This window comes from Gavialis gangeticus, unplaced genomic scaffold, assembly GCF_001723915.1.
Source record: "Gavialis gangeticus isolate Ggan-Ray unplaced genomic scaffold, GavGan_comp1, whole genome shotgun sequence".
NCBI classification, from domain to species: Eukaryota; Metazoa; Chordata; order Crocodylia; family Gavialidae; genus Gavialis; species Gavialis gangeticus.
The window spans coordinates 94,867,194-94,888,959 of NW_017729025.1; the positions used below are offsets into that span (position 1 = coordinate 94,867,194).

The 21,766-nt window shown below is 37.5% G+C and overlaps 1 protein-coding gene across 11 annotated transcripts in view; it reads right to left on the reverse strand.

The window, feature by feature from the left end:
- Positions 1-21,766, reverse strand: part of GPHN (gephyrin) — a 693,379-nt gene that overhangs the window by 171,812 nt on the left and 499,801 nt on the right. For 6 of the 11 annotated variants that reach the window (XM_019519212.1, XM_019519210.1, XM_019519208.1 and 3 more), the window contains 2 exons: positions 10,970-11,026; positions 2,420-2,461 (listed from right to left, as the gene is read on the reverse strand). The exons of 3 other annotated variants lie outside the window; for them this stretch is intronic. In XM_019519212.1, the coding sequence (XP_019374757.1) occupies positions 2,420-2,461; positions 10,970-11,026 (99 nt within the window). The remainder of the gene's footprint in view (positions 1-2,419; positions 2,462-10,969; positions 11,027-21,766) is intronic. 2 more of the 11 variants (XM_019519213.1, XM_019519206.1) reach the window with 1 other exon arrangement.

Consider the following 21,766-nt stretch of genomic DNA (forward strand, 5'->3'; position numbering starts at 1 on the left):
CTTTACATGTGCTCTGGGATGCAAGGGGGGCATTTTAATTAGAGCAACTCTCAGGAGCCACTCTAATTAAAATGCTTGCAGCATTTCATGTATTCAGCATCCTGCTCTTCAAAATGGTGGCAGAGGGGCTTTAACTGAAACTCATTCGGTGAGCTTTAAAGTATCCCTGCCAACATTTTGAAATGCGGGGATGCTGGATCCACATGGATCCATGTGACGCTGAGGCTACTAGAGCATTTTAACTAGAACACTCCAGAAGATTTGATTAATCAAGTCTGCTCCTACAAGTCCTAATTAGAATGTGCCAGAGCAGGCACTGGGCACATGTACAGGTGCCCTTTGTGCCTTAGTGCCCTATGAGTACAATAGTATTTCCCTACCCTACAGCAGTGTTTGAAGAAAGATACATTAAAGAGTCTGAGGATACTATATTAAAAAGGAAATTTATATAAATTAGATAAAACGTAATTGTAAAAACAAAGACTTTACTGCCATTAAAACAGTTGTTTCCTAGTCAATCTAAGTAGTAATTACTGAATCACACAGAAAGACAGTTAAATCAGCTCCTTCAACATTTTCCACTTCATGAGCAAAGGGAAATAGAGTATCTTCTATGCCATTTGGCTAAGAAGTTATCATAGTCTTTTGATTTTATATTTTCCCTCAATTTCTATATTCCCTAAATGTTGCGCGCGCTCTCTTTTTCACATGTGCATATTGCAAAGCACTTTAAATATTGGAAGCTATCTCCTATGCTTTCAACAGAAGGAACAGTTGGGTGCTACTAATTCTGACTGCTGAGCTACTTCCCTGAGTGCCTGTGAACATGGTCACTTTGTGGTTTTCTCTCAAGTGACAAATTACTTGTTATGAGAAAACTACACCATAAGCAATCTGCTGCAAGGACTGTTATTTACTATATGCTTACACACTACAGGTGAGGCTGTAGGTGCCAATGCAAAATAAATAAATAAATAGAAATGGTCAAATCGAATTATTCTCTCTTAGCTCAAATGATGGAGGACTCTGTTTTTGGAAGTACAGGCCTTATTTTCTAACCTGAGTGCCTAAGTGTATGGCAGAGCAGACAAACCTGATGTCAGTACCTAGTGGGCCACGGTATTCATCTGACAGTGTATTACGGAGTCTGTTTTTATGCTAGACTAATGTCTCAATGGCTTAAACCAGCAACTAAAGCTTTTGTCCTATATGAAGCTTCATGTGAGCACAGAAGTCTACTCACATAGAGCTCAATGTAATATCAGAGACAGAGCTTCTGCTCATTGTGACTTTACAGCAGGAGGCTAGTGGTTCTCTCTGTGAGAATTCTTACCAATTTTAAAGACTTTTGGGGATGCTTCCACTCTAAATAAGCTTAATATACTGCAAAAGCCTACCTCCATCTCCCTGATACTCATTAACTCACTATAATCATGATTCAGATTGCCTTGTATTCAACCTCTTCTCCCAAAATAATGTATTGAAGTAAGATTGGGCCAGTTTTCCATTATAACTTTTTTCATCGTATCTGAAATTAAAGGTAGATTTATTTCCAGGTTTCACTAAGTTGATAGCAGCCCTTTAAAATACAGACTATTTGTCCTAACCACATGGGAAAAGTATTTAAAATGAATACCTTTTTGGGACAAAGTGACATGGGTTAGTCTTTTCAGCAATGGAAAATATGTAAGAATAGGCATAAGAGTTTAAAATCTTATTCCATTGTATTTTAGTAAAGGACCAAGACTCATAATTTTGCACTACTGGGCATATCTTATTAGGGAAGAACTTATTTCACTGATTGAAAACAAAAGAATTAACTTCATACAAATGAAAAAGAGAACTGTTTAATGAAACAGTTAATGGTTGTGCCAATTTCCTGTAAATTTAGAAGATAAAGGTCATGCTATACTGCAAAAATGCATTTTAGACTCCAGTACTAACAATGCATTTTAGATGTCCAAAAAGTGATTTGTACATAGAGAGGCAAGTATAAATCAAAGTCCCACGGCCATTCCTGTGTAGCCTGTCAATCAGTGACATGTTAATGATACTACTAAGTACGTGGGTGAAACAGTCAAGCCGGCTGGCAAAAGTGCTTTGTAGTCTGGACTTCTCTAGGTCCATCAGGTAAAACTCTCATCCTAAAGTAATAAGTAATTAAAAGGACTTTTCTTTCTGTAAGCTATGATCCTATATTAAGTAAAAGTTCCCTAGTTGGACTTTACTCCATGGTGGTTCCAGATTGATATGGTGATACTAAAACCATGCCAGACATGGTTGCAGGGTAAGCATGCAAAATTTCCCCCCCCCCAAAATGATTTTTCCCCTCTTGTGCACAGTGCAAGGCAAAAAATTAAAAAACAGACAAGGGTAATGGACAAGCATGTTGACTGTGATAGAACACGTGCAAATATACCTCAGAAACACTATAGGTGGATGAGCACGAAGGGAGCCGAGCCTGGTTGTGCAGCGAGGAAAAGAAAACATTGTTAAAATGGAAATGGTGGCACAGTAAGGATCTCAGAAGGTTTTCTGTATAGGTGGTTCCAGCACTGAGACATTAGCAGGGGGTTCATTTAGTTCCAAAGACCAGGTATTTCAGTATCAAAATGCTTCATAATTTAGGCCATTTAAGGTGGAAGCTTCTTTTAAAAGATGGAAAGTCTTTTTTTCCTTCAATAATGGTTACAACTAGTAATGAATCTGAAGTAAGGATTCAATCTTTCCTCCCCCAGAGAGCTGGCAATGCAACAAGAACGTTCTTGTTAGGACAGTTCAGTATTCTGGGACAAGGTTTTCCAAATCTCTCACGTTTAACCCTCATAGTTTTATTATAGTTCTGCAAAGCATGCAGTGTGAAAAGACATCAGAGGCTCTCACCTTTCCTATATATCATCCTGATGTCATTTTATTTGATGCTCAGTACTAGCATTTTGATCATGGGCTTCTCTCTTCTGTCTCCATCTTCTCCAAAAAATGGGAGATCATTAGCTCTTGTGCAACCAATGATTTGTATGTTATTAAGGCTAGGTCTACAATACAAACCTCTGGTTACCTAGCTGTGCGCTTCTGGGAATGTTGTACTGGAGGAAGACCACAGTACAGATGCAGTTTTATTAACAAAACTATGCTTTTACTGATACAGTTTGTTTTGATCAGGCAGTTTAGTTGTACTATCTAGGCATAAAACACAACTTTACTGATACAGCTGCATCCATACTAGGATCTCTTTGCCCCTTGATAGCTTTCCTATCATGGTAAAGCACTCCTTGTATAGATGTATGTTCAAAAATACAAATCAGAAAGAGTCTCTATTCATTACTTGGAAACTTGGAATGTTTTTGAACCTCAAACCCTTTCCCTTGATGGTAATATTTTACACTTCACACACAGCAACGATTCCAAAGGCTATGTTCTGTCCTTTACACATCACATGTCTTGGATCATCAACTAATCTGGGTTTTAAGGATTGCCGCAGTGTCAATTCCCCATCGAGTTCTGCCAAACTTGCATTACCCTGGTGACAAATGTTGCAAAGACCTAAACAGTCTAATAAATGAGAAAAATGAAAAGGGAATACAAATGAGTAAAAAATATCTTGTTTTGACTTTTTCCCCAAAGTTGGATAAATGAATGACCTGATTTTCAGAAGTGCACCCCAAACTCCAACTTGTTTCATTCAAATTAGTGGTCAGCTCTTCTCAAAATCAGGTTAGATGTATGTACATTCAAGATGAGCACAAGAAGTTCCATTTATGTTACCAGACCACAAAAAAACATGTGCCCACTTAGGAAACATGATGGAGTGTACTTAGAAGAAGACACTGATGTGTAATTCACATGTGGGTGTTCTTCAGTATCAGACACATGATGCCATCTAATTTTCTTCATGAAAATTGGAAGGGTACAATTGCAGGAAAATCCCATTCTCTATGCTTGGCTACATTCCCTTATGAATCTACTACAATATTTTATAGAGATATTTATACTTTCCAGGATATTGAAATATTCGGATTAAAAACATTTTTTCTCTTCTTTGGCATTCTGTATATATTTCCTTTCCTCTGCCTATATACAGCTATTTAATGAAACTCTATGAATATGGACTATTTTAAATAATCGTATGTGCCCAACATTTATTTCTCTCTGTCATAATTTTGTGACCACATGGTACAGCAGCTTTTCTTGGTTTTACAGAAAAAGATAATGTCACAAATAGAAAACTACTTCAGTTGACTACAAATAACAGAAGACAAATTCTGAAAAAAGACCATTTTTTATGCAGCCCCTTTTTGAAAAGAATGAGTGCATAAACAACAGAACATAGAGCAAGATAGTTTCAGAGAGGATTTTTGCAGCATCCCAACAGATAGTGGGTGGTCTTTGGTTTAATTATAAAGCATGGAATCTTGTTATTCCTTCAGGATCTTTGGCTGAGTCCCCAGTTACAACACCAATATATATTTTCCAACCATAGTTCACAAGTGTTTTGTGAGAGTAAGGGGAAAGAAGATCCATTAGCTTTAGCTTAGCAGGTAAGGATCTAAAGAATGCAGTATTAGCAGGAATAATCAAGGCAGCAGCTTTTAAAGCATAAGAAATTAAATAAATAGGAACAGGAGCAGTAAGGGAGTTTAGAATCGTATCTAACAGAGCTGGAAAGGACCCCATGTACTTTATTTCTCATATGCAAAAGTTAGTACTAAATCCTGGTGTGTTTACTTCCTTTGTCATGTTATTTCAGGGTCTAGTTACCTTCACTCAAATATTCCTTTACTACTGAGCTTCAGACTTTTATTCCTTTTATCATATAGCTACCTTAAATAATTCCTTACTCTTCTCTTGTGTTAAAACCTCTTAATTATTTATAGGCATATGATGATATATACATTAATTTTCCTTAATCTCACTTAATGCCAAATTTTCTCTTAATTTATTCAACCATAAATTAGAGACCCCCCTCTATTTTGTGTCATTTCCTTATAACGATGTACTCAAAACTCTGCTCCAAGTGTGGATTTATCATGGCTTTAAGATCATGAATGACCTCCATCCTCTCACACATGGCACTTCCATGCGCACATTCCAGTGTAGCTTCTGGTCATGTTCAATTTGATGCATGCTAACTGCTCGTGAATCCTTTGAAATTCTGTCTGGTATAAACATTCCCTAATTGTATTACATAGCATTATTTAAATTAAATATCAACCCATTTTTCTAAACTCTCTCAATGATTCAGTAATTTCTCTCTGTGACCTACTATATTTTCAATTCCCTCCTAATTTAGCACCATCTGCAAACCTGAAAGATGACCCTTTCTAGCTTTTCCTTCTAGTTAGATGGAGAAGTTATCTTTGTTTCACAAGAGATCACATGGCTCCTACACTTTACTTCAGATGACGCTAATCAAAACGTACCAGGATCTGAGCTGTTCTTTCTATCAGCAATCCAAATAAAGATATATATCCTCAGCTGTTAAAAATGACTATAGCTCGAATGACTTTAGAAAAGCAGTACCTATTTACATCAACAAAGAAACTGGCCCAAAGGCTTCATTAGCATCTTGCCATGAATCTGAGGACCATATGACCCATGTCTCCTATCTTTAAAAAAGAGACACCATTAAAAGGGAATAAAAATTCTATAAACGTAATCCTTCCTCATGACCAAAGAAGGCAAGTGCTAAGATCAAGATGTAACATTGCATGTTGGGCCCTGAAGCCTTCATGGGAAACCTCTATGTGAAAGATGATGCTAGTAGCCCCAGGTTTCATTATAGAATATAAATGTGCCATATTTGGCCTTCCAGATACATTTTGGATGCTCTTACTTTGGTCTTAAAATTGGAATCTTTGATATAAACTGCATTCAAAGGTTGATGGCCATATTTTTCTAGGATTTCTAGATATTCTATAGATTAAAAAAAACCCTATGGAGTTTATATGTCTGCAGTATTTTTCTGGAGATTTTTAACTTGAATGTGAAGTTTATTTTCTAGCCTATACAGTTATAAATACATTTTCTAAACATAAACTCATGCAGTGCTGGTTTTTCAAACTGCTTGATTCAATCATTCAAGGAGGTGTCAATTTTGAAAATGAGATACTAATCTGATTAAGTAGTTTGCAGCTGATAATTTTAACATTTAATGTATTCTATTTAGTGTAACTGCATTAACTTCAAAAACTGAGAAAGTCTAAAATCTTAAAGAACTAATTGATATATGAAATATTTAATTTTCTTTTGTCCTCAGCAAAGGGTTCTGGGAAGGATGACAGATATTAAATATAAAGGGAACTGGAATTTCTCTAGGAGTAGGCAAATGGAGTATATTTGATTGAAGATCTCGGGGGGGAGGGGAGAAAAAAATTCTCAATTTGGGATTTTTTTTAAAGAAAAGACATGACTACTGATACAAAAAGTAATTTTAAAATTAAAATAACTCAATACATTTTCAAGTCTTAATTTACTAGTATTTGTATATGTGTTTTGAGTTAAAACACTTAAAAATCTAGCAAATTTTCCAAACATTTCAGCAGAATCAAGGACAAAATTCTAAAAATTTGGCAAAAATTTCTGCAGATTTCCAGTAGCTGTCCCAATTAATGAGGTAAATGTATCTTTGAAATCCACTATAACACAAAGTTTCCACCTTAATAGAATACAAGACTTTGCAACTGCATTAATTTCTCCATAATTGGGCTGGTCAATAGCTATTACCTTTTCCCTTCTTACACCAGTCAATCCAGTTGCCACATTATTATAATGTGAGCTATTTTTATTCAAACCCCTTTCCAAAAACAGTATGGAGAATATAAATAATAATTTGAAAGTACATTTATTAAGTATTTCCTCATTACTTTTTTCCAGGTGCCCACCATTTATGAAGTAATGAGTTTTTAATCTAACCAATGACAATGTGGTCTCTTCTTTTTTATGCCGCTTTATGAAAAACATCCATTATCGTGGCCTGTATCAGATAGATAATTTAAGCTGTGAAATTAGTTTCAGATTTTGAATTTAGTATCTTGTAATAGTTTCAATTTTCAGAGGTAATGTAAAGGCACCTGTGGAGTCTACAGTACATATCTTGACTCAGACTTTGATCTCCTTGCTCATCTAAAATAGTTGACTTTTGAAGGCAAAGGGTCATATTATAAGAAATAATCTGACATAGATGAAGGCAGCTATTTTATCTTAAATCAGTATCCCAATCTCCAACCGTCCAATTAAACAATTCCTGAGATACAGAAGGTTACTAGAGCCACATCTTTTCACTTTGCACCTTTCCTTGTGTAACTTTTTGTGGGAGGATGTATGATCAGAACAGTTTTTGCAACATTCAGCTTCGCTATCCACTTTCTGTAAGATCTGTGTTTATCCAGCAGAACTAAAGTGGACTCAAGGGTGAGACAGCTCAGATGAAATTTTTTTTCTGTCCTTCTAAAAGCTAATACGTTCGGCATATCCCCAAATGAAAAAGTCACACAGGTTATGCCCAATGAGACAGCTTGCTTAGTAAAATTACATGGGTTCCAAAGTGCTCTCATCAATTTGGTTTTAAAGAGCTCTTGTGTATCATTAGCTCTTGTATATGACCTTGTGTAAGAACAGGGTGTTCTACTTGAAAAGAGCAAGAGTAATCTTTGGGCTTAGTTTTAAACTGAAATGTACAGAAACATATGAAGGTCTACACCTCTTCTTTTACTTTTACTACATCACCATACTGGGTTTTTCATTAAAGTGGCAATGCTGCAAACGATGTCAACTACCACAGTATATGGAGACACAAATAAGGAGAAGGGTCTACAGACATTATTTTGAGAGCCCTCTCTGAATGGAGAGTCAAACAACTGGTATTTTGGGGTAAACACAGTTATAAATGACTATGTCTATATGCCCACATATTTTCCTTGTTTTTCTAACTCATTGCATGGTGCAATTTGACCTGCTTGTAAAGACACTGTTGAGAGGCAAGTCCAATATTTCAAGAGGATTACTCTCATAGGAAAGAGGCACTGTCTGTATTGCTCTGTTGGATACAACTTGTAAGACATCTTTGGCTCTGGGAATATTGAACCATATAGAGGTGTCATGAATAATATGATGAACCTTAACAGTTATTTCAAGTGATTTTTCTCAGTTCCAAACAAGGTTTTTTTCATTACAGCATAAATGTAACATCTAAGAAAGGTGCTGAATGTTATTTTGTGTGCTAAAAAGATTCTGTTAACTCAAAACGAGCTCAGATATTTTCTTAGCTTTGCATATAACACCAATATTTAACTTTTTATTGAGATCAAACAGGGAGTGGAAGAACATCAAAGGCAATGGAGAGAAGTAGGTAGTAGCTAAAGCTGCATCAGGATTACTTGAAACCAGCCACAGCTTTCAGTTCAAAAGCTTTCAGTAACAGACAGAAGAGGCTTCCCTTTAAACTGAGGCTATCTGCTGAATTTGTTATGAATTCTAATATTTAGGAACCTCCTACACATACAGTTTTGATTTTGGAAAGGGATTTTTTTTGTTTGTTCAGTCATTTGCTGCCATTAAAACAGTCAAAGTTTGATCAACATTCATGAAAAATATACTAGGGTTTTCTTTCAGACAAACCCTGCTAGTTAAGTTAGAATTCTCGCAGACATTACAATGAAACCCCAGCTAGAAAAGAAAGAAACACAAAGGGAGAAAGAGAGAGAAAGGAAAAAGATGGGGATGAGCGGACAAACCAATCAGATTTGGTGTTACCAGCCAGCGGAAGTTTTAAAAAAACAAATCACCGAGTGAAATCGTACATTTACTCGGAGAGAGCATCCTTTGACATTGCCTTCTAGGTGATCTCTGAGCTCCTCCAGCTTTCGATGGAGCTACATGTAAACATCAGAAAATGAATTGAAAAAGCAACCTGTTCTCTTTTCACGTTTTTCTTTTTTCTTTCTTTCTTTCTTTTTTTTAAATAAGATCATAGCATAACACATTTCTCACTGCCTTTGGCAAAACATTTCAAGACATCAAATTTCTTTGCACAACACAAATATACATGCTCAGTAAACTCTCAAGCTGGAAATGATCTATTCTTTCTTGATTAGCAACGCTATATTTTCAGTATGGGAAAAATAAACACAACTAAATAAAGGGATAGTCATTCTAAAGATATTTGCTTTCTTCAAGATTATGTGCATATTTTTCTTTGGCAAGGCCATGTGCTGCATATGGTCTAGTGACAGAAAACTTTCTTGGAGTCAGTTTTCAAATGCAAGGACCTCAGTTAGGGTTCTCCATTCTATATTTCGATGTTTGATATTGGACTCTGATGCCTAAGAAACTATGTTAGTTAGCTAAGTTGCCATTTTTGCTGTTCCAAACAAGAACTCAGAACTCTAAATTAGGTATCAGCATTTGAAAAGTAGGCCCCAGCTATTTCTTTTGAAATTGACAGACTATCATATTTAAGCCCGACTCATAAAAAAAAATATTAAGTAAGTCTCAACCCAAAAAATGTTTTTTTTTTCATTCAAGGTAGGCATACATATTATACATATGCATTAAGCATAAATGTAGTCTCATTAAAAAGCAGAAATCAAAGTAGTTATTTATACAGACACTTTCAAAAACACAATAGAAACTGTGGCTCATATTATTTTCCTTCTGTGAATTCAGATTGTATTGCATTGTGTTCTGTTGAAATGACAGTGCATCATTAATATACAGTGCTTTCCTCCTGTACACTGAAACTGTGACAAAGGGAGAAGAAAAGCTAAAGCCTCACAGCTAGACAGTGAGGAATGCTACAGGTGCTTCTAGGTTGCACTGGTAGAAACAAATAGCATCTGGATTAGTTTGCTATACTGAAATCAATTTAAATGGTGTCATTACTGGAAATAGGTGCATAATTAATCCTTCCCCTCCCCCTCTTTATGCTCAGTGAAATAGCGCTTTCACGGAGAGCAGCTGTACAGCAGTGTTAGAGAACAGAGAGGATGGCTTGTCCTGGACCAAAGGCAACACACATACATACAAAAAGAAAACAAAAAACATAAATCAAGAAGGCAGGGAAAGCTAGGAGAGTGCAGAAGAAGAAATTAATAATTAGTGCTTCAGAAAGTTCTAAAAGGAAATAAAGTGGAAAAAAGGTGAAGTATTGAAATGACTCAAAAAGAGGCTACTGTTGAGACTGAATCTTGACCTGGTGGTCTACACTGTGCACCTTCAGCATTTTGGTAAATTTGGGCTACTCAGATATGGTTTTCAAATACATTCGTATGAGCAAGAAAGTATTCTCAGTGAATATTTAATGTCTATTCATATGAGCTACTGTGCAAGAGTGGGCACTAGTTTACAAATCTGCCTGTTTTCTTAAGTGCTATAAATGGCTGAAGCTTTTTATATTTAAAAAAGAAGGCAGAAAAAGGACTAGTACTATTTGCTAAGTAATAGCTCCACACTTATTAAATTTACATGGATCTCTCTCTCACACACACACCTGAAGCATATAGATACTAAATAATCAATTTTCATTAAAATGATATTTTGAGGAATTAATTCCAAACAGTGAGAGCACTAAACCAACACTGTAATTACTCTTAAAAAGGAGAAAAAGTCCTCTATAAACAAGTCACTTCTCTGTGTAACAGGTAGTTAAGACACACTGAATGACATTAATCAGAGAAGTGGTTTAATCACAAGCCCCAGATTATAGGAACCTAAAGCAGGCTGTTACTATCTCTTATTTGTAGTGACATTCAAAGCTAGCTACTTGGCAGCTTGCCTTCAGCTGGTTGTTCTATGTGTAGCACAGAAACAAACAAAATGTGACCCAACAGCGATAAGGTTACTGAAATAAAAACAATGGGATGGTGAGAAATGGAAAAGCCCCTTCCCACCCTCCCTTTCCCTCCCCTCTCCAAAAGGAAAAGTGTAGGCTATAGAAGAAAACTTGCAAAATAAATGTTAGAAACATATTTACTTTGAGGGATCCAACTCTACTAGCAACTCCTTTGCTTTCATCCGGCCGTCTAATTTGCTACAATGGGGGAAGATGGGTAAAAAAGACAGAAGAATAAAGAAAAAGTGAACTTAAAAAAATTTCCACACAATCAGTTAGCAGTACATGCAAGACATCAATTTGACTCTCTGAGACACCTCTAGAGGACAAGGACACAAACTTATTTCTGGAATAAGTGATGCTTCATCATGTCATCTTAAACTTGTTTCACTGAGACTTCTTTCTTTAAATATATTAAAAATTCAACACTGAAAGTTTGCATGCTAAACCCACTATCAATGTGTTTTTAGAATGCATATTACTTAGAATTTCATGATCACCTGAATTTGGTATGGAAAACAGTGAAGTCCTAAGACACTAATAACCCTCCCCTCCCCCCCCAGTATCTTTCGCTCCAATTAATGTTTTAACCTTGTCTTATAAACTGGAAGTAGAAGGTATCAACAACATTATTAGGAACAGATGTGTGCTATAAATTGAGGTATCCTGACAAGTATCATTATAGATACCTGAGAGAATGAAATCCAGCTTCATACTGACCCAGGCCTAGAGGTTTTAGCCACTGCCATTAAGATTCCCAATTAAACAACTGTGCTGCCCAACCAGAAAATTTTAATGCCAGACCAATATAAGTTTTACTATAATATGTCTGTGCTGCATTTTTAACACCACCTGTCTGGTTCTTTTTCCTTAATTATACTAGTTTTTTTCTAGATGATGTAAAGAAAGGAAGAAGCAAATGAAGCTGCTGTTCATCAGTCTTTCATGCCACTATTAATGTGTCAAACAAAACCTTCAAATGGCAGATGGGCTACTGTCTTAGTTAAGTTCTGAAAAACCCACTTGAAGTAAGAGATCCATCCAGAACTAACACTCTACTAAAGAAAGTTACCTTTCTGTACTGAAATTAAAACTAAATCATTTTATTTGAGGAAAGGGGAGAGTGGAAGAGGACGAGAAGTGAAGCTGAATGCCACAGATGAGATTGAATTTTTCACTTATTGCTTGTTGGTCAGCCTAGGTTGGCAGTGACTGACAGTTTTTATGATCTGATGGCTGTCCCACAGTTTATGTAAAATAGGTTGTTGCGTTCAGGTCCAGTTAACAATGGATGCATCATAAATAACTTAGCTGGCATTCCTTTGATAATCTCAATAGGCAAGCCAGAGACTGAAAGGATCACAGAAAATCAACTCTTCACACAGTGCTATAAGTGATACTTTCAGGTCGGGCTGAGAGACAATGGCAAGAGCGGTGGTTGTCAGTAGGTGCATCTACCATGTGCTTTACTGCAGAGTAGACTAATTAGCTCTGCAGTAAAGCGTCACTGTATATATGTGAGCTGGTATTAAGACTCAGTAAACAAATTAGTACTGTCAGGGATAGTAAGATAATATTGTTGAGGATAGTGTTATCTTATGGGGGGAGTAATTAACTGCACAGAAATGCACCTGTAGATGCTGACTGGGGTCATAAATTGTGCCCAGTTAGCCCAATGTGCCAGGGGCCTGCTCCACCCTGGCTCAAACTGTTGCTGTCCTGGGAGTATGTGTAGATGCTGTGCCCAGGAGCAGTTTACTCTGGCTTGAAATGTTCCAGTTTATTGCTTCACATTAATTGCATATGCAGATGCACCCACTGAAGCCTATACCACCACTACTTGTGTTGGACTTAAAGTGTGGATAAGTTTGGGACTTCACTCTCAAGGGATGTCAATCTAATACTTTTCTTTAGCAGCAAATTCACAAGGAAAAATGCAATTAAGCATTATTAAGAACAGGGGACTTTAATTCTGATCAGATGTAGAAAATACTTTTTGTAATTTACTGTATAACTTCAAGGGTCCCATTAAATTATAATAATCTCATTCTGTATAAATGAAACACCTACTTTTATTTTCATGATAGAACATAAGTAAATCTTCAGGCAGTTCAGGTATTCTCACAATGAATAACCCAGTTATACTAAAAGACCCCTGTAAAAAAACAGATTTCATTTAAATATATTCATGCTTATAACCTACATGCTTTTATATAATAATATTTTATTTTTCTCAAGTCCCAAAAGGGGGAGTAGTAGTGGATCAAGGAAAGGGATTTCATGGATTTGTATTTATCTTTCTTTATATGCAAAAAAGAATGGGAATCAGAAAAAATAAAAATCGAAAAGAGAACACCTCAGCACTACCAAAAGAGAAGCTGATGGTTGTGGAGCAAACTCGGTGGCTGTTTGTAAACAGTGGATGTGTCTACACATGCATTTACACCAGCTTAAATTTACTGTGCAGTAAGTGGAAATAGGCTGGCAGCTACACATGCAGGTGTTAAAGTGCATTGGTCTGACCTGGGATTAAAGTTAGTCCCAAGTCAGTCCACATACAAAGTGTTACTGCTCAGTAAGGTGTCTGTGCAGTAAATTAAATGTGCAGTAAATGTGCATGTGTAGACATGCCCAGTGTAAACTTTATCATCAAAGCTAAGCAACTCAACATAATCTCAGCTCTGAGGCTGACCCCTTCAAAGCTATGGGGAAAGGGACAATGTTACATCATAGGGATACTGGTAGCAACTCTTTTTTAAGGCTATTGAGCATTTTCCATTAGAAAAGTTCCTTTGGCTTTTGGGGGGAATATCTTACATTTTTCTGCAGCAGCCGTTTCCACTCATCAGGGAGAAAACCATCCATGAAAGTGCTTTTTCCATCCCAGTCAAGTTTAGCTTGAGTTGAAAAAACTGTCATTTGCATACATTGTCACCAAAAATGTTGACAAGTTAGCCAGAACAGTAAGTAAATGTGAAGAACAGTAAGTAAATGTGAAGAATCTAATCTAAAGCCAGGGAAAACCACTGACAAAGCAGCAGCAGAAGCAGCAACAGTACCTCAAGCTCAGGCTACACAGGAAAACCATCATCTTTCTGAGCTGTGCTCTATGTGACAATTCTCTCCCTTGGACCAAAGTACATGGCCAAAGTCTATCTCCCCCATTTTGCGTATACTGTCTGGAAAAGGAGATTCTTCCAACCATTGTCTCACTTACTATAGGAGTTGTGTGATGGGGACAGTATAGAGAATGTGATGGGGAATTGCAGGAAGAGAAAAGAACATCTTATGGTTAGAGCTAAACAGAAGAACTCAGTCCTATCCCTGGTTCTGCCAAAGTCTTTTCAAACAAGGGTGAGGAAGTCCTAAAAACCAAATAGGTGGCTACTAATTACACATTTCTCATTTTCCTAGGTGCCCAAGATGAGCCACCAGGAAGTGCTGAACACTCAAAACTGGAACTGAAGTTGAGGTGTGAAATCTTGGCCCCACTGAAGTCAGTGAATCTTTTGCCATTGATGTCAATGGATGTGTCTAAACCACATTAACGCTGATCCCAGGGAGAGCCACTTTTCAGCACTGCCCCACCTAACCAGTATCATGGCTGCTTTTAAGATCTGCTTTGGAGCGCTTGATATCAGCCTTGGAGGTCACCTGTGGAGCACCTTTTGCTATAACACTTTTAGATCTGATGTATGTGAGCAGGAGGGGTGGGCAGGGCATCCCCAAGACTGCAGAAATACCTCCTGGAACAAGAAGTTCAATCGGTGAAAACTGCTGATGACTTGTAATTGCTCCATATCTTTGGCATGGAAACAGTGCATTCTGGGGGAATAAGTACATGATGGGAAGATCTTAAATTCTAACCTTGGTTCTGCATTGATTCCAGGTGTGGGCTAGGTGAGTCTCTACCTTTGATGCTATATCTGTAAAATGAGGTGAATAATATTCTTTTTTTACAAGGGAGATGAGGAGATATATTCATTAATAGTTATTTGTGGTGCACTAAGAGGTACACTGAAGGCAAGTCTACACGCCAACTTACTGTGCCATGCAGCAGTGTGCTCAAACATGCCATGCTGCTCCATATGCTTTGGATTCCCAAATTCAAAGCTGTGTTAAAACATTGGCAAAGAGAGGTAGTTAGCCATGTTAATCTTATGTCTAGCAGAAGGCAGGGTAGAGATGCACCTTCTTAGATTAATGGAATCAGAGATGTGTAAGCTTTTGTAAGAGCTTTATCAGATGCTATGAAGGGACATGCACAGAGCTCTTTATCCTACCTTCAACCCTAGCAGAATCATAAAGCTGGGCTCTCCCTCTCAGCAGTGCTAACAAGCACCTAGAGCACAGTCAAATGTGGCTACTACATTACTTATGGTTCAGAAGGTAACACTGGCTAAGAAGTGCTGTATGCCTGAACATGGTAAGTCTGCTATCTAGATTTGCCCTAATTCCCTAGAAAGAATCCTGAGGGAATGAATAACTCTATATTCATTTGTTGCTTTGAATATTTTGTAGCAAAAAGGTAATGGGCCATTGATTAAACAATAAGGTAACATTTTGGACATCTGAGGCACTTTGTGAGCATCTTCTATACTGAGCATTGATGAGACGGGAAAAAAGGACAAAAACATAATGCATGTGCACGCGAGGCCAAAATTAAGATTGCACAGGCAATCTAAATTATGGTACGTCTTTTAAGAACTTGATTTTGCAGCCTAACTATTGCTCATTTAACTCAATGGTATTTTAAAAATATTTTTCCAGCCATGTCTCTATCTAAAAAGTGAGTGGGTATTCTCACTTGGGATGGATAGATTATGGAAAACAAAAAGACAGCAGATATATACAACTGTGATAGGTAGATCTCAAAACCTGTGAGAGTTTAGGCCACAAATCTTACTCCTATCAGTTCAAACTCAGACATCAAACTGCCAAGGCCTATGTGCTGCTAAAATGATGCAAAGACTTACATTTCCTGCTTGATCATAAACAGAAAATCTGCACTTACTCAACTGTAAGATGAGGTTTTTCTCCCATTTAGCATGGCAATGGGGAAGCTCCCTGCCTTAGAATCATGTATGAAGGTGGTGTGGGAGCAGGCAGCTGCTGTGGCTCAGGCTCCAGACTCTACCTGGGGTTGGGGCTATAGCTGCAGTTGTAGCTACTTCCTGCCCCTCCCCACCCTATTGTCCCTGCACCTGCCATCTTCCCCCTGCAGCCTCTTCTCCTCCATCTCTCCCCTCACAAAGCCTCTGTTCCCCCACATGCCCCTCTCTCTCCTGCCCTTACTTTTGCTTCATGCCGGTAGGCTGCATGCATGCTGCAGCCTGGGACACTATGTGCAGCCCCAGCTCAGGCTGCAGCAGCAGTGCACAGCCCATACAACTGCTACAGGGGCTGAGCTGGGGCCAAGCTATGTGTCTCAGGCTAGTATAGGGATGGAGCCTGCCAGCATAGAGTAAAGAAGAAGGAGGAGCAGAGGCTGGAGAGAGCAGAGGCGTGGGGGAAGGGGAGGAGAGGGAGCAGAGGAAGAAGGGGATGCCTGAGGCTACAGGTGGGGCAGGAAGAGATGGCAGGGGGGTAGGAACCTCCCCATACCACCTGTACCCCTGCCTCCCTGCAGCAGGGAGGACAAATTTAAGATGACTCTCCAATAATTAGATTCTACAAAAGAAAATTTGTAACAAATTAAAAAAATTCCCGTGTATAGAACGTAATTATTGGGGGGGGGGGTCATCTTAAATTTGAGTAACTACAGCTATAACCTGGATACCTGACACATGGAAGATATCAAATTTTAGCCAATCTTAAAAATGAAATCTTCACAATTTCCCAAGCAGGAAGCAACTGTGACCACCTGAAACCTGAGATACTGCTCCTGCCTTGGTTCAAGGCAGTTTGCATCATAACAGAGCCTCACAAGCCAGTTGAGAGAATCCTTACCAGCTAAGAACTTCTTGTCCAGAGGAGCTTTCCATTTATTGACTCCTCTGTGAAATCCTATGAAATATGAACTTTCATTTCTTCCTAGGAGAACTTTTACAATCTTTTCTCTGATGCCCGATGAAGGGTGTTTGTGCCTGAAAACTTTCAATTAAAGAATCTTTTTTGCAAAAAGCTTGGTGGTCTAATAAAAGATATCACCTCTACCATGAGTCCTGATTTCTAATTAAATACACTTTTGTTTTGTTTTTTATTTTTTCACAAGGAGGCATGGTAGAAACCAAGACATAGATCTGGCTGTCTCTGTACTGAGCTTTGAGGAACAGGCTAAAATTTGCACTTGAAGCAGAATGACACAAGAAGCCAGTAGAAGGAACTAACTAGATGGAGTCAGGAAGATCAGGGCAGCAACCAGGGGAGGTAACTTGAGTTGCAGAATATTTAATGGACCTGAGAGAAGACAAATGTCAGACAGATGCTGCAGAAGAGGAGGGACCAAGTACTGTTTTTCTAGCAGGTGTCACATACATTATTCCAATATTATCATCCCAGCATGGGAGCACTGATGGCCCCTAATATTTTGGCCCACAATTCATTTGTCCACTGGACCACAATCCTCGCATTTACACCTACTAAAATCCTTTAGAAAACCCAACTGGTAAAACCATTAAAGCGTATATATCAGTAATCAAGGTTACTAGCTAGAAAAGTAGAAGACAGCTGCTGACAACTAAGCTAAGATCCTTTCCTCAGGGGTATTTGATTTTAAAGCAAGAATTCCAAAACACGAGCAAGTAAATCAAGATCCTGTGAACTATCTGTCTGAGGCTTCACCAGCTCCTTGGGACACTGCCCTCCCTGCTTCCCCTGGATTTCACTAGGGAGTGGTCTCTTCTTTGACTCCTACCTAAGATGCTGTAAGACTTGTATCTGGTTTCCTGTGGGTGCGTCTACATGAGATGCTAAATGTGCAGTAAACTAATTCTACTACACATTAGCTTATCACAGCAAAAGCTGTGCTACTGCACTAGTATGCAGTAGAATTAGTCTAGTGAGCATTAGTGTCACTAAAAAGGCATACGCTGGCACTACTGCAGTTATTTAGTACCTAGTTATTACAGGTACTAAACTGAATGTGCAATAATTACAGCACATTAATGAATATGTAGACATGCCCTGCAGGTCATAGACTTGCTCCTAACCATATGCTCTGTGCTTAAAGCTCTCAGTTTTATAGAGCCTAAGGCCTTATTAGGTGCACTGGAGTGTGCATATGCATCAAAATGCTCAGTGCTCCAACAGGTTTCTGAAATCTTCTTTTCACAAATAGATCAGATACTCCATTAAATGAAGAAAAACAATTTATTTCTGAAAATGAATTAATGAAATTCTAGCAAAGGAAGATATTCGCAATAGAGATTTTAGCTATTTTTAATGGCAGGGCAGGTAGTCAATAAGTAGGGTGGGAGGTGAACGTGCTACACATGACCTGAGTCAAGTTGAGATTTTTAAGGGACACAAGAGAAAGCAATATAATTATTTCACATAACAACTCTCTCAGATTTGGAATTTGCAAAGATCAGTACTAAATGTCTAAAGAAAACTAGTAAGATAAGGGAACACAGGAAAGTATCATATTTGACCATATCACTGGCCTATCAAGTCTCGTATTTTCCTGTTATCAGCTGACAACTCAAGATGCTGCAGTCTTATCTTCTGGTTGCAAAAAGAAACAAAAACTTTCTCCACTCTCCAATTTAATACACCTAATCAAATGTGCAATGTTTCCATGCTTTCCACTGAGAGGAAAAAATCCTTCCTACATCCTGATCTTGTTATGTCCTGACACATAACAATTGATTACCCTCTCTTTGCTTGAAAACTAAACTATAATTAATCTTAAAGTTATCTACCCATTTTAAAATCCACTGAAACTGTCTCTATGAGACTGAATTCCACAAATTAAGCACATGCGGCAAGAAGAAGTATTTCTTTATTTGTTTTGAATTTACTTGCCTTTAAATTTCTTCAAGTGGCCTCTTTGTCACAAGTTACAGTTCATTGTGATAAGAAAATACAAGTCAGTTCTGAAAAATTATAGCATAAAATTATATACAACATTCAACCTATCACTGTCAGTCTGGGAATGGCCACTTCCTTTAGCATGGACATACATGAAAACATTCAACATGTTCCAGTGTGCATTACTGCCAAGGGACATTCAAGAGAAAAGGTCAAATTATAGAGAGAGAGTTGGAATAATCTTTTCTGCAGTCCTAGTTAGGCTAACCAGAAAAAACTCAAGTGATTCAGCTAAGAGGAAGATGGTTGTAATGCAAATAACTTTTGAAAGATGTTAAGGATAAGTAGACTGTGAAGACTAAAATATAGAAAGTTTAGACTTTAGAAGGTTTCAGACTGGATATAAGGAAAAATTTATTCCTGGTTCATGTGACCAGACTGGAATAGACTCCCACTGGGGGTGGTGCAAGCACCTACCCTGGAGATCTTCAAAAGGAGACTGGATGCACACCTTGCTGGGGCTGTTTGACCCCAACAATCTTTCCTGCCCAGAGCAGGAGGGCTGGACCCAATGATCTCACAAGGTCCCTTCCAGCCTTAAACTTCTGTGAATCTGTGTAAAGAAAGAAAACTAAACATGAACCATAAAGGCATTAAACAGCCTCCACATCACAGAACCTTTGGAAGAATACAGTAAAATAAATGGAGAGTTGTTTAAAGGAAAGAACAGATTTATGTTGGAATTTATTATCAAAACTTTGTAGACTCCTCAAATTGATGTTCCATATTTAACTAGAGAAAAAGGTGGATGGGTATATACAGAGACAACATAAAAGCTTTAACATATACTTTATCAAACTGTTTTGTCGAAGGAAAATGTTGTTGAAAAAAAAAAAACTTGCCTACAGTTCCTGTTATAATGACACACACCTGACAATGACAGCCCAGTTGGCAGTGATTTCACATTCATTGTCTTGGAACAAAAATGTCAGAGTAGTCACGGGGCTCACATGAAAGAAGTTAATCTGGTTTCAAACAGCAGAGAGGGTCATATCCTACCAGGCCTTATGACACTTAGCTCTGACCCTTAGAAGCATTTGTCAAAGTTCCACAGCGTGGAGCAAATTGAAACTCAGTGAAGGACTTAGCACTAGTAACAGGCCAGAAACATGGCATAAACTGTCAGGCTTTTGAAGCTGGCAAGAAGTCATTTTAATTAGTGAAGTAATTACCTAGTGCTTATTAACAAGTTCAGCTTGGGGGATTGTGACTGCCAGTGTCTCAAAATTACATAGGAGATTATTCAAACAGACACTCATTTCTATCGCCATTGCTTGCCCAAGCAACAACAGAAAATATAGGTAAAGAACTTAAGGTTTGCAGATATTGATGCTGCACTTCACATCACAATTCCCCTCCTCCATGAGAAACAATAGCCTATACTGCTGGTAAGTACCTTTCATCATTAAGCAGGGTTTAAAAAGTTTAGTCTATTATAGCAAATTGAGGGGGGGCAGGTTTCAAAAAGAAGCTCAACACATTACATTAATTGCTATAACTTTTCCTTCACTTATAACTAACCACTTCCAAAATCAAAACAGCAGCTTTTATCTGAAAAAGCTTTTATCTATGGACCAGATCAGCACCTAAGTTGGTAATTTCTGAATAAACAGTAAAAGAAAATACTATTTCCAATAATAAATACATATACTCATATTCCTGTAAGCATGATAGGGTAGAAAGGTTATTGGCATCAATTTGGAATTTCCACACTTCTCAGAAGAAATTGAGCTATGACAGGGTTATGCAGCTTAATTCAAATGCATCCAAAATAAACCACTGTATTATACCACCATGTATTTTGCTCATGCCATCTATGTTATTTTAAACTTAAACTTTAACATGTGCAAAGCTAATGGTCTGTGATAATGTGGCACATGGTCTATGGATTGCATTACTACCCTCTCCTTTCAATTAAAAGTTTGGTGATATGGATGAATGGTGCTTCATGAGAAATTTTTATAGTTAATAAGGTTCCATTGGTCCCAAAAGTCTGAGGACTGCTGTTTTAAACTATACTATATATTTTTCATTAGGTGGCATTATTTTTCAGATCATTCTGCTTCTAGAGCCAAGATTCACTAATGAGTCCAAGGCTATAAGTCTTCCAGAGGAGAAAATAACTAATACATTTTAAAAGCTCTAAAATCTTACCTACAGTAGTTCTTTAAAAACTGATCAGTGGGCACATCTACATGTGCATTTACTAACGTACTTTAGTTAATGCACAGTAAATCTAGTACCTCTATTGTGAGATACTAGGAAAATGCACATTATCCTCTTAATGCGCATTAACTAAACAGCCCACATTTTGAGTGATGCTTTAATGCATATTAAAATAGGCTAATGAACATTGAAGTGTATATGTAGAAGTGCCCACTATTGAAATGTTAAGGTGTACTACTTTATAACCTACTTGGGTTAGAATAAAGTATCATGTGTTCTACTGGAAAGGAGGTGGAGTGTAAGAATGAAAATAAAACTATTTTTTCATTGCCAGGACATATTGGCCAAAAATTCAGAACATAATTTTACCCAGCAGACACCTCAAACTAGTGTAATTTTTAGGGAAATTCCAGATATGGAGTTGGGAAGATTTTTTTTGTAACAAATTTAATTTTAAAGGGTGCGTGTTTGAAAAAGTCTGGAAAATTAGAAACTATCCATGTGGAAATCAATTAATGGGCACAGCAGAAGTGGGACAATTAATGAGAGAAGATAGATGCAATTTATCACACAGGTCTAGAATTTATCGTGTAAATATTACATGCAGATAAATCCTCTGTTAACACTTACAACAGAGAAGAGAATCTGAATGAACCTTTATAGATCAGATTATGTAATATATTGGTCTACATTGACAGTGCAGCAAAGAAGTTGCTTTTTTACACTGAGTTTCTTAGATAA